Raw genomic sequence first — 12654 nt, 5'->3', positions numbered from 1 at the left:
CATATGGGTGAAATCAAATGCACAGTAACGTTGTGATGGAATAGCCTGTCCATATCCTGTCCCTGTGGGGTCATCTTTTACTTTTTCACTTTTGGAGGACTAAAAAAGAGAGACTGTTCAAACAAGCTTTCTTTTATTTATTTTATTCTTTTATTGCAGATAAGCCCCAGTCTGTCAAGTTAGCAGGTGCTCAACTGGAGAGTGGACTTCCATTTTTTAAGATTAATGATGACCCTTGTGTTTTTGGTACCTTTTACACTGCTCATGCTCTTATCATAGTTATTTTTATTTCCTTAACTTGTTTCTTCAGAGAATGACATATTAAGGCATGGGGTTTCTTTTTTGTTTGCTACTTTTCCTACTGCGTGGCTAAATGTTTGTGTTCGTGGTACAGTGGGTTTTCGAGGCCTTTACACGGAAAAAAGCTGCCTACTGTGACAAAAACTTCACTAAGAGAGCAGTGAGACTTAACCAATAAAGTAAAGCTGCGGGCCAGAAATCCAAAACAATAGACTGAAAGATACTCAAAAGGGTAGGTAACTGTGTACATTAAGGGACAAAAAAAAGTTCAACTGGAGAGACTATTGTTGAATATATGCCAAAAAAATCTTTTTCAGCCTTAGCAGAGCTTGTTAAAAAAGAACATTAATTAGGACTCATGGTTGAAATTATATTGTGAAAAATTGTCTTTAATGTTTACAGATTCAAGGAAAATCAACAAATTTGTAAAAAAGAAAGATGCAAAGAAGGTAGAAATTATGATTAAACAAAATATAGGGAATATAAAAACATATCTAGGCTGATGATACATTTTCATTGAATACTACAGTATATAACAGAGTAAAACACGTACAAACAAGTTATGGTTACACCTTCTAATAGTCCACTGTCCAAACTATAGTGAACTTTCTCAGACAATAAACATTAGTGAGTCAGGTGATTACATGAGTGTCCATGACCTTTAGCAATTGTATGTAATGATGTGATGTAACAAGAAATGTGTGTAAAGTCAGAGAGGTGAGATATCAAGACAAGTCAAATATTGCTGGGGCAACAGTCACAGTAAAGTTTTAACAGGCTAAGATGTAGCCCGTTACAATAACAAAAAAAAGCTTTATGTCCTAAAACAACAGTTCCACACTTTGAAAAATATGTATACATCTAAATGAGATGACTGATCCCACTCTCAGGTCTGCTCCTTAAATTTGAAGGTACTACCAGCAGCTAGGTAGCCAAGCACAAAGCCCGGGATCAGGGGGATGCAGCTAGTCTGCCTCTGTCCAAAGACCAAAATCTGCTTATCACAGCCTCTAAAGATTATTAATTAAAACATAATATCCCATTTGTTTATTCCATAGTCTTTGCTGGTTGCAAGCCCATTTGCCGATATGCTGAATTATACATTTAAGTTATTCATATTTGGCCTCAAAACAAGCAGGTTCGTTCAAATGCAAACTACACAAAAATTGATTTGCACCTGACAAAAAAATCTGTTGTGCTTGTGTCTCCACATCCAACAGATTTGCATTTTCAGGAAAATAGTGCTTGAAGACATAGACTTGCTGTCAAGTATTATTGGTTTGGCCGATCTATTATCATAGACAACTCCTTTTATCTTTCTCAGACAGATTATGCTGCTTTCAATCACTGAATCAGCCCGCAGCAGTCACAGACATACAGTGGGAACCATCTGTCTCATAATTCAGTATGGGGGCTTTTCTCGCAACAAAAACAGTCACCTATTGAGGAAGTCAAATCTGTAACAGTCCAAATTATAGCAGCTATAGTTAAACAAAAATAGAGTATTTCCTTATCCCTTTAAGAATCCTGATCTGATTCACTATCCATGTAATAAAGTTAACACCTGTTACACAACAGGTGTTAACTTGTTAACTAAACTCTAACACACCCTGAATTTAAACCTTAGCTGTCCCAATGGTCCTCATTACAATACTGTTAAAGAAGACTATGATGTATGCGGTATTATCTCACAAACTCTCACTGAAAAACATTAAAGAAGAAAACGTTTTTCAATCACTGCAAAAACATAAACAATATGTCATGTTACTAAGTGATCTGACCACCTCTTAGGCCACGAACACTAGTTGTCTTCTACTAGTAATTTAAACTACACACTGTACATACTTGATTGTACATTTACTGTATACAAAACTGATGTTGAATGTTAAGTTGTGTAACTTTACTTTCATTACCTAACTTAATGGGATTCAAGTATAAATGTGGGACACAAGGTCAAAAGCTAAACGTTCTCCAAATATTTGGCATATTTTGTGCTCACTGCCTCTGACATTGTGCTGAAATGTTTCATATGTGAACATAATCAGAAGTGAAAATCATCAGAAGTGAACGGCATGTTTTGAAGAAGAGCTAAAAATTACCTCTAAGTTTATGCTTTTTTGTGCAGATGTGGATTGATATGATTGTTGTTCATATTAAAACCAAGCTTTAGACAGTGTTTTGACCTTTGAAGTGAAAAAATAAAACTGCAGCTGATGCTTACAGCAAGATATCTGTGTAAAAAAAAAAAAAAAAAAAAGGGTGTACTGCTCGACGACCAAAGAGCGCTCAAACTGTACCATTACCACATTTGGTCCACTATGGATGCAGCACAGTACTTCGGCAAGGAAAGTTCGCCTGCATTACACAGTGGTGCTGCCTTCCTCAAACACCTTAAATAGTGCTCTCATTGCCTGCGTCTTCTTTCTTTATGGCAATGTTGATGTTTGCGTGTCCATTGCCCACCGTGTCGACCTCTACTCCATTTTCTTTGGCCTGATTCCTCAGTGCTAACTTCTTCTGTCTCTTGACAATTTTGATATAGAGGCCTCCCCAGAGCATGTTGGATAGGCAGTAGAGTCCCGTAATCAACCCCAAGAATGTAATTCTGAAAGTAAAGGAACAGGTTAAGTTTGGTGATAACATGTTACACATTGCACCTTCAAAGTATCCATGGTCAAATGACTCTATTCATTGCAGTGGTACAGTTGGTGTGGAATATTAGATGTAATTTAAACTACATTCAAACTTTTAGAGATATTTTAACAAAGATCTTCATCTCAGGTATATTATGGATAGGGTATTCTAGCAATAAAATACGTGATTCAAATGTACCTGAACGAATCAGCATCATAGAATCTGCATGCTCCACGGCCTCCACAATGCTTGGTGCCCCACTTCAAACAGGTTCGGTCAATCAGTGCTCCGAAATATATTGGAGGAGGTATTCCACCTGAAAAAACAAACAGAATCACATTTGCTTACACTTATCAAGAGCCAATTTCACTAATCGTCCCCCCCTCAGTATAAGTATTGTCCTGTAACCTCGATAATACCTTAAGGATGATTATTTTACAAATGTATTTTTTGATTCTTACCCAGAGTTCTCACTATCAGTGTCTGCATACCCAAAGCCAGTGACTTCAGGTCTTGCGGAATCGACCTGGAAGATAAGCCCAAACATTATCACCTCAGACCTTGAAATCAGCATTTTAGGCTTAGAGAAAAAGCAAGAGGCAATATTAAACCACAACGGTGTTACAGAGGCAGTTGACACAAAATCAGTGCAAAAATCAATAAGACACTGCAAGGCATCATTAATAACCAGCCATAAAAGACGTGAGCTGAGCTCTTTTGGCTGACCTGAGCATTACGATGTATCCCGGCGTGCCCCCACAGGCTGAAATGAAAGACCCCAAGGCCGACAAAGCCATGTAGATTTTGAATATGTTATCACAGTTGCTCCTCCTGGGGCACTGGCCCAGCACGGCGGACATGTTCGTTCTGGGAGTTATCATCTCTGCAGCGCAGGTGCAGTTATGAAACATCTAAAGAACCAGAAGACAGAGAGGCGTATAACTACCTTTGACTGTGGGATGTAAGTGGTTTGCTGCAGCACAATATATATGAGTTCAAAACAAGACTTAAAACAATATTGCTATTAACCTTAGCTCTGCAGGAAATGTGACTTATTGTCTTCAACAATTGGCAATTAACCAGAGGTATGATAAAATAAACTTTTCCTGAATTTCTGTTTAATCTTCATCAATTTTCAGCATGAAGTTTAATTGAAATAACGTGTAAGAGGAGCTGTTTTTTGGCTATATTCTCATCTTTAATCTACCAGTCCTATCTTTTTCTATGATGACAAATAAATTGCTGTCTTACCATTTCCTTGCCGGTGCCGGAGGAGGTCTGGCAGCCAGCAAGGCAGGGCGAGGCATACGTCACTCCATTGTAGGCGCATACTGGGTCCCAGTGCTTCACTGAGCAGGAGCAGCCCATGTTGCACTGGGACAACAAGGTCTGTTGGTTGTAGGACAATTGAGAATCCCTGGTGCACACAGACATGAAGAGATTAATGAATAGGGGGATTTTGGTCCAGGGAGGCATAAATTAGTTTCCATGGAGGCATAAATTAGTTTCCATGGAGATCATAAACAGACAAACACATATCAGTTTCAAACTTCGACCTACAGGCCTATTTAGCATGTGTGTTTCTTGTGTTTTTTTATGAGACACTTTGAGGGAAATATATAATAAAAAACAAAACAAACAACATCAGAAAAACAAAGACTGAGTGATGGGAAACTGGTTTGTATGCCACTCACCCTTGATATGACACAGTAAGACCTGCCACCTCTGCCTTGTCGCAGTAGATGAAGATCTGAATGAAAAGCAGACTTAAGGACCCGAGGGAGGCAGCGATCGACACCCTAGCTGCTCCGATGACACCCAGCCTGAAACGCTTCAGTATAAAACCTCCTGTGATGAATCCCAAAGCTACTGCTGGCAGGTTCAGTATACCTGGATGGATGAATCAATTGATCAATGAGTGGATGGATGATCAATACACTTGGAAAACTATAAAATGAAAACGTGCTACTGATCACAATTTTTTGCCATAATATATTACAAACAATGGGTCAAACACACTGGGTAACAAATAAACTCGTTAAAGACTTCAAATATACAGCAAGAGAATGGTGAAATAGTTTCATGGATTGAATATTGAATATTGTTATTCTATGAACTTGAGTTAACCTTAACCAACACCACCTGTCATGTTCCAAATATGTTCATTTAAAATTATTTTAACTATTTGTTATTTAACACTATTAATTACATGAAATGGGTACTTTTTTACTGTTGTACTGTTTTTTTTTCTTCATAAAACTGCTGATGTCATCATCAGTTTGTTCAAGATGGCTTAATTCTTCAACTATTCCGACTTGCAAAAGCTTTACGTTTCAGCCATTGATCCATTACTTTTAGCTAACTTCTTGAGCCAATAATTCAATAATTTTTACTTTTTTAACTATCTATTCAATATTTTTAAATATTTTAACAATTTATTAAATACTCCTAGATATTTTTAAAACTATTTTTGTATTAATTTTACTTAACTGTTTGAACCATTTATCCAATATTTTCATATATTTTATCTATGTATTCATTACCCCTAGCTATCTCTTTTAACCATTTTCCTATTACTTTTAGGTTTTAGCTGATATATCCATTCATTTGCTAACCCACTTGCAACACTCTTCAGGTGTTATGGCTGACCCAATTTTTTACACAATCTTTCTACGTACAGAACAATGCAAAAGTAAAACTGTCAGCTAGCTTTGCTGGTAAACAGTCATAAAAAGCTAATCATAGCTCAGGGTGCTACTTTACAAACACACACAAAATGAGAGCCCACAGTGGGTTACTTAGTGCTTACATTTCAAGTCAACTTTATCACTTGCAATCACACTTCCCTTCAATAACATCATTGTTTCAGTTGCCTTGGGCTACAAGGTGCAGTAAAGACAGAGTGAATGGGGGTCAGTTATGCTCTTTACCTATCAGGAAAATGGCTTTGGAGGCTGACTGGCCAAAGATTTGCTCCATGTACTTTGGCTTGAAGGTGATCATGCCAATGAAGCCGTTGACAGACACCAGGTACGTAAGGATCATCATCGTGAAGATGCTGTTCTTGAAGAGTCTCCTCAGGGACGGAATGAAATCTGGTGAAAAACAAAGAGAATGAAGGATTAAACCAAATAAGTTTTGTTGAGAGGCACAATCGCTTCCTTATTATGCTGCAGTTTATGTCAAAATGTATCAAGTCAAAATTATTGTGTCCTTAAGTCTTTGCATACAAAATAGTATCGTTTTTGAAAATGGCACATCTGTATTTAAAGTTATAATGTTTCTTATTCTTATATTTTACCTATACCTGTTCACAATGCAATTATTAATACACAAATATTTTGTCAGGCATCATTTCTGATGTTATCGTTTTACAAACATTAAAGAACATTACGTACTTGTTTTTGTCCTTTTGTTTTACCTTCAATTTTTGTTGTCTATTTTTTCAAACTCTTCTGTTATTTATTGATTCATTTGTAATATCACTTTCAAATAGTGATGTACTAAAGTAAACGCTGTTATGATATAAGGTTGTAATGAACTATGGCATGGCCCTTAGCTTAGATAACTGTTTACACATGCTTCTCGGTCCTGATGTGTCATTCAACCCTTGCCCAGATTGCATGGTGTGTTATTGCATGTCCAGGATTCAGGGTTACCGATCTGGGCTCTGGTTTGTCTGGTTTGTCTGGTCTTTAAATGGTTAATGATTAAACATCTGTTGGTGTTTTAAATTGTAGAAGTGACATTGTCATGCTGCTCAAAGATAAAGCTGGGGAACAAGAAATAAGAGCGCAGGAATAAGTTATTAAAAAAAAAAAAAAAAAAAGATCTGAGATTGTTTCTGTCAAGTAATATGAGATGATCCGTCCTTATATTGCAGTTTTGTCTGTCAACGTCACCTTAGGTTGGAAAAAACAAATCGCACTGCTTTATAGCATTTTGAACTTCTGCAAAAGCTTGGTTAGTACCTTTCGCCAGCTCCGAGAAGGAAACTGGCTTGTCCTCCAGTTCCTGGTTTTCGTCTGGCAGGAAATTCTCCTGCTCTGCCGTGGTGGCGAGCTCTGTTCCTTTACTCTGGCTCTGCTCTTGCCCCTGCTTGGGCAAAGACTTGGGCAGGAACCAGAAAGGGATACTGGACAGCAGGATCAAAGTGCCAGTCACTAGGAAGCCCAGCCACCAGGCCCCCACCCAGCGGGAGTCCTTATAGTTGATGGTGACACTGTCTGGGAGCAGAAGACGAGCAAAGACTCAGAGTCAGATTATGAAGTGTTGATAGGACTTTAATTGGTTACTCTTAGCTGTTTTGTAATCACTTAATGAAAAACTAGGAGGAAGGGTTTACTGTTTTGCTTAAGGGCACTTTAATGCTAGATTTTGAAGCGAAAGTTATTTGTAATAGGTCTGCACACAGCCAGTTACTCAATATTTATCTTAGAAATCAAGGGAAAGTGACTTAATGGGTTAGAATTACCGAAAGATACAGTCTGGAATGTGTGCTACATTAACACATATTCAACACATCATCTTTTCCCCCTGATGTTATGAAGTCCCATACCTAAATCCACAGATCCAATGTCCACGTAGATCTTGGCAAGGTAGGACCCGAGCATGAACCCAAACATAGGTCCTAAGATTCCCACTGTATGGATGCAGGCTAGGGAATGGAGAAACAGAGAAAGAAAGGTTATGTACTGTAGTACTGTCATATCAATCAAGCTGAGTCTAAATTATACAGGATAGGCACACAGAAAAGCAACAGAGCACCAATAAGGGGACAGAAAGAATAAAGAGAGAGTAATATTTTGTCAAAATGATCCAAGGAGATATAAATTAAAGTAGCTGAGCCCTTAAGAGTGTTAACTAACACAGATGTAGTGTAGTGTAAAATTTCATAAAAACCACAACAAACAGTAGGAGGTAAAAAGTAACCAACCCAAATAGAAAGGAGTGTTCTCTTCTCTGGAGAAGTCATCGAGGTAGGACACACCCAGAGGCATGATGGGAGTCTCCCCAATTCCACGCAGCATGTTTCCCAAGAATACATAGATCCACAAAGACGAGCCAGCGGCCTTTTCACAAGCTGAGCGAGGATAAACAGAATGTGAGATGAAACTGAACATGATATTGACAACCATTTATTCTGCTCCTATGAATTCACTGATTTGGTATCTCATCTGTGTGTTCTGTCTGGTACCTGTCATTGTCTCTAAATCAGGTGTCTCATCTGCCTTGGCCAGGCTGTGGTTAGACATACAGGGCAGGATGCTATGTGTGCTGTTGATACTTGTACTCTGAGACACACTGGTCTCATACTTGTACCTGTAAACAAATTGAGAATAATTACAACGCTGTCTGTTTGAAAAGAAAAGATTCTCTGAAAATTACAGGGCATATAGATATAAATATACTGTTCAATTTAAGTGAAAACGTTTGTGTTTATGCAGCATGCAAACATTCTGTATGTGACAGTGAGATGCACATTCAAGGCTGGATTTCAGTAGGTAACTGCACCAAAAGACCCAGGCTCCCAGGGGCCACAGAATCCTTAAAAGTTACTGTGTGTCTGCTGATTTTTGTGCGTTTAATTTACTGCAAGTCTGTGAGGAATTTGCCCCTATGAAGTATAAGGTCAACTAAGCCGGGTTTTGTTTTATTTCTTAATATTCTGACTGTGTCTTGAAGAGAGGCCAACACTATGAACTTATAAACTAATTTACACACACAATATGTGTCCTGGTAGTCCTTTTTTCTCATAATGCACTAGATAGTCTGCCGTGTGCACAAATATTGAAGGTGACGAGCTAAAGACATAGGTTGGGTGTGAGCCTCATTGCCTGCCAAACAGCACATTTTTGCCCTGACACCCCAAACAGGCTAAATCCCACCATGTGGGATTATTTTTTAATATTATAAACCTCTCGCATATTGTAATCGGAATAACAGTAGTTCTTTGACTCTTCCCATTGTGGTTAAATCAAATGCTAAGATTCCACAGCAGTCCTTCCTCAAAGAACCATATAATGTGATTCTAATTAATGATGTGTATCATTACTGCAGGGCCACAGTGTTACATGTGCAACATTTGAATATCAAGAAGATTATTTAATCCGTGTACTAACAGTCCCTGGAATAAGTGAGGCAGGGCTATGAGGAAAGATCCAGCGGCCATGATCACACATCCGATACCAATCAGCCTGGGACGATGGAGCTTTGCACCGAAGTAGCTCACAAAGGCTATCACCAACAGGTTACCTGGAGAGGGTAAATATTTAAATAACTGAATGAATAATCAACATTTTGGTAAAAACATGCATGTTGACTTTACATGATTAGATCGATACCACTCTCATGTCCGTATGATAATTGTGGAGCTAGAGTCTGCAGGCGGCTACCATAGCTTAGCATAAAGACTGGAAACAAGGGGACTGCAAACATGTTGCAACTTTTTTTCTTCCAAAAAACAATCACACATCTTTTTGTTTTAAAGAAAGCTGCACATACCCATTTCGAAGCTGCCATCTATAACCCCAATGAGAGAGCTGGGGATGTCAAAGCGCCTCTCAATCTGGGTGATGGAGCTCTTCATATAGGCTCCACCAAAGGCTTTGGAAAAGTATACAAATGCCAAAGAGGCCAGGAAGAGCTGGGGAAACACAATGCACACACAACAAGCATGTTTGGTGAAACTGCTCTTCTTTAAAACAAGAACAGTTAGTACACATTTGATTTGATTAGATTAGGTTAAGTGTTTAGTCAGAGTATTTTTAAATGGTGAAACTGAGTAGCCTGTTCTAAAGTGATTACTTTGGTAATAATCTCTGTGAGAGGATTAATCTACTTTTTTGCAGTTCCAGCGATGCAATCAAAGGATTTTAAATGAGGCTTATTGCATTACAAAGCATAAAAGGATGTAATTGCACCTTGCACAGATGTAAAGGGAAAAGGGCGTATGACTGTATTAACACATGATGGATTAGGCTCACACACACACAACACCTAACACACATTCAAAGACCTTCACACCTGCTTGTACCTCTGATTCACTTAGATTTGATTAATTTAAATCTACTCTAATGCAGAAATTCTTGTGTACAGACAAATATAGAGGATATTGCAGTCACCATTTGCAATTTGTCGCTATTTGTCAAATGAAATTGATAAAGATAAAGTTCTGGAGATTTCAATTTTTAGGGAAATCTTAAATCTTTAGGAACTAATTTAAGTCATTTTAAGAATTTCCTTGCTTTAACAGTAAATCCTACTTGTGTGTATCCTTGCCACAAAGATCATTAAAGATTAAGAAGGATTCACATTGCGCTGTAGGTCATAGACTATTATGTGAGTATGTGTAAAGAACAGATAAAGTAAACAAAATTTAATTTCCTCCAGTTCAATAAATCCAATGCAATAAATCTATAAATCAATAAATATTATCAACCAATATTAATTGCTACTGATCTGATAATGTCCCATTTTCTTATATAATCAGTCTGTTTCCAGACAGCATGTTATTAATTGTGCATCCATATTGACAAAGTGAACCTGTATAAAAAGCTCTTAAATCCAATGAATACAGGTCACTGCAACCATGTTTTTCTGCCTAAAAAGCACTTCACTGACTATGAGCCAGACAAAATACTTTTCATGGAGTCAAAGTCTAATTTGGTGTCAAAGTCTTTGATTTTATCTGGTCAAGAAAGAAAATAGGATTTCTTTTCGTTCATGCTTTGCCTTTTACTGCCTCTTCAGGGTCAGCATTTGTCAGACACAGATAATACTGACACACAAATGAAATACAAAGACAAATACATGGTAACTGATAAGGTTAAAGAAAAAGCAGTTTGACAATGACATTTTATAACTCTGGCAATGTCACGGGGGAATTTGTGTTAAAAACCATGGATTTAAATGATTCAGGCCATACGTAAAACAGTGACACTTTGTACAGTGGGGAAAGGGTAAAATTTCACTGACCTTGAGGTTGGAGCAGCAAGCCTCACGTGTTTTTTTGGACTCTACACTCATGATGCTGCTGTGTGCTCAATAGATGCAAGGAAGCAGAAAAACACACCACCAAAGGACCTGCCGAGAGACACAAAGTTAAGGAGCACATCAGAGTTTGAGGCAAACTATGTTAATTTTATCAGATTTAATCAAATAGATTTTCTTGCCAAAAAAATCCAAAATTTTAAAATGAACTGCTTTTCTCACATCAATTACTTATTAAAGAGTTCATTGTCCTCGTGTGAAGCAGTGTATTAAAAATAAATAAAAATTGAGTGCCCAGCCTTTCTAACATACTTGTATATACATCAACATCAGCATGTTACCAAACGTTGTTACCAAATTCCAATTCACTGGTTTACTGATCACAATACAAACAATTTAACAGTGATTTATACTTAAACAGAAGCAAATAGTACAATATTCCTTCAATGCATCTTACAGAAGGCCTTAGTGCAGAATTAGAAGAAGGGAAATAAACAGAAAAGTATTTACCTGAGAGGCAGCAGTGGTCCTATGAGGGATGGGAAGGATGTGGTAAAGCAGCTGAATGCTTGTTGTACCTGGCAGGACTTTGTGCTTAAAGCTAGAGTCTTATCACAAACAGACTATAACATCACCTGTAATCAGTAACCCAGCCACTCGGGTGCACTTGTTGATCATGTCAATAAAAAGCTCTCCAACCCCTCCAGCACTCACACACACGCAGACACGCACGGACAACACAAACCCAAAAAGTGACTGCCCCGGCTGGGTAAGGTCCAGTGGGATGTATGTCTGACCAGCACCGGAAGGTTCAGGGGTTCAGGGAATGCAAACACACACAAACACACACACTCACGGTCTGCGCACACTCACACATCCTACTCTGTGAACATCATAAGCCTTCCAAGTATCCATCCTTTTGTACGCACAACAAACAGCAACAGCGTGAAGCTGCACAAAGCTTATTTTACAAGCCTGCTGTTCTCTGTTAGTTTGCTGTTTTCAAAGACTGAAATGCTTTTCCTCTCCTGGAGAAATTCAGCTTTTGTAGGGCTGGGTGTTTCCTTGGCCTGATCAAAGTCTTCCTGTCCTATTGATAGCCCCTAACAATGGCTTTCTCTCTGTGTCCCAATGGCTGAGTATCACACATCACATCACCTTATCAGTTTTGTTAGATAGAGTATGTAAGACTTTCAATGAATATATACTTATATATTGAAAATTCAAAACATCAAGGAACATTTTTGACATTATAGTTGCAGCAGAAATGTCACTCAATCAGATATCAGTAATGACATTTAGAATTTACAGTTTAACTTACAGTTAAATCGTAAAGGGCAAGTTCATCTAAACTACAAAAGCACAGGGTCTTTTCTTTGGTTGAAATTGTTATGAAAAGAATAATGGGATTATTTAGAGAAACAATGATGATCATTCTGTAAAGAGATGTCGCTGTGTTTTTTGTTGTTGTATTTTTCAATGCAGTTTCAAGTACATTTCCTTTAACTTCATTTTACTGGTGTTAAGACAGAAATATGTTAAGACACAGATAGAGTGTCTCAAAAACCTGGGCAAATCCAACTTATCTGCATGGCTTGATACCACTATTGAGACGCTATTTTTTTGTGATTTAAGTGAAACAACCCTTTATTTTCTGGAAAACTCCTTTTTGGCAGAAATGGGAGTGATCGAGGCCAGATCTGTCTGGCTGACAATAGGTACTTAGGT

The 12654-nt window shown here is 37.9% G+C and overlaps 1 protein-coding gene across 1 annotated transcript; it reads right to left on the bottom strand.

Annotated features, from left to right (window-relative positions):
- Positions 1-668: 668 nt before the first annotated feature.
- Positions 669-11643, bottom strand: LOC129112313 (solute carrier organic anion transporter family member 1C1-like). Its single transcript, XM_054624362.1, has 15 exons — positions 11437-11643; positions 10912-11019; positions 9439-9580; positions 9057-9189; positions 8132-8256; positions 7871-8017; positions 7493-7591; positions 6906-7160; positions 5865-6029; positions 4629-4824; positions 4186-4351; positions 3661-3845; positions 3396-3460; positions 3133-3250; positions 669-2905 (listed from the first exon to the last, which is right to left on the bottom strand). Exons 2-15 carry the CDS (start codon positions 10960-10962, stop codon positions 2692-2694), a joined length of 2061 nt encoding a protein of 686 aa, XP_054480337.1. The 5' UTR covers positions 10963-11019; positions 11437-11643; the 3' UTR covers positions 669-2691.
- Between the last annotated feature and the right edge of the window lie 1011 nt (positions 11644-12654).

The sequence above is a fragment of the Anoplopoma fimbria genome, chromosome 23, assembly GCF_027596085.1.
Source record: "Anoplopoma fimbria isolate UVic2021 breed Golden Eagle Sablefish chromosome 23, Afim_UVic_2022, whole genome shotgun sequence".
In the NCBI taxonomy this organism is placed as follows: domain Eukaryota; kingdom Metazoa; phylum Chordata; class Actinopteri; order Perciformes; family Anoplopomatidae; genus Anoplopoma; species Anoplopoma fimbria.
The sequence above is the reverse complement of the archived record's forward strand: the minus strand, read 5'-3'. Positions and strand labels throughout refer to the sequence as shown.

What these genes read in the sequence shown, in the direction of transcription:
- LOC129112313 (XM_054624362.1), bottom strand. Translation starts at nt 10,962, where the DNA reads ATGAGTGTAGAGTCCAAAAAAACACGTGAGGCTTGCTGCTCCAACCTC. An exon ending in CTTGCTGCTCCAACCTCAAG is followed by an intron (nt 9,581 to 10,911) that starts GTCAGTGAAATT and finishes GTGTTTCCCCAG; the next exon opens with CTCTTCCTGGCCTCTTTGGC. An exon ending in GGATACATCGTAATGCTCAG is followed by an intron (nt 3,461 to 3,660) that starts GTCAGCCAAAAG and finishes CTTATCTTCCAG; the next exon opens with GTCGATTCCGCAAGACCTGA.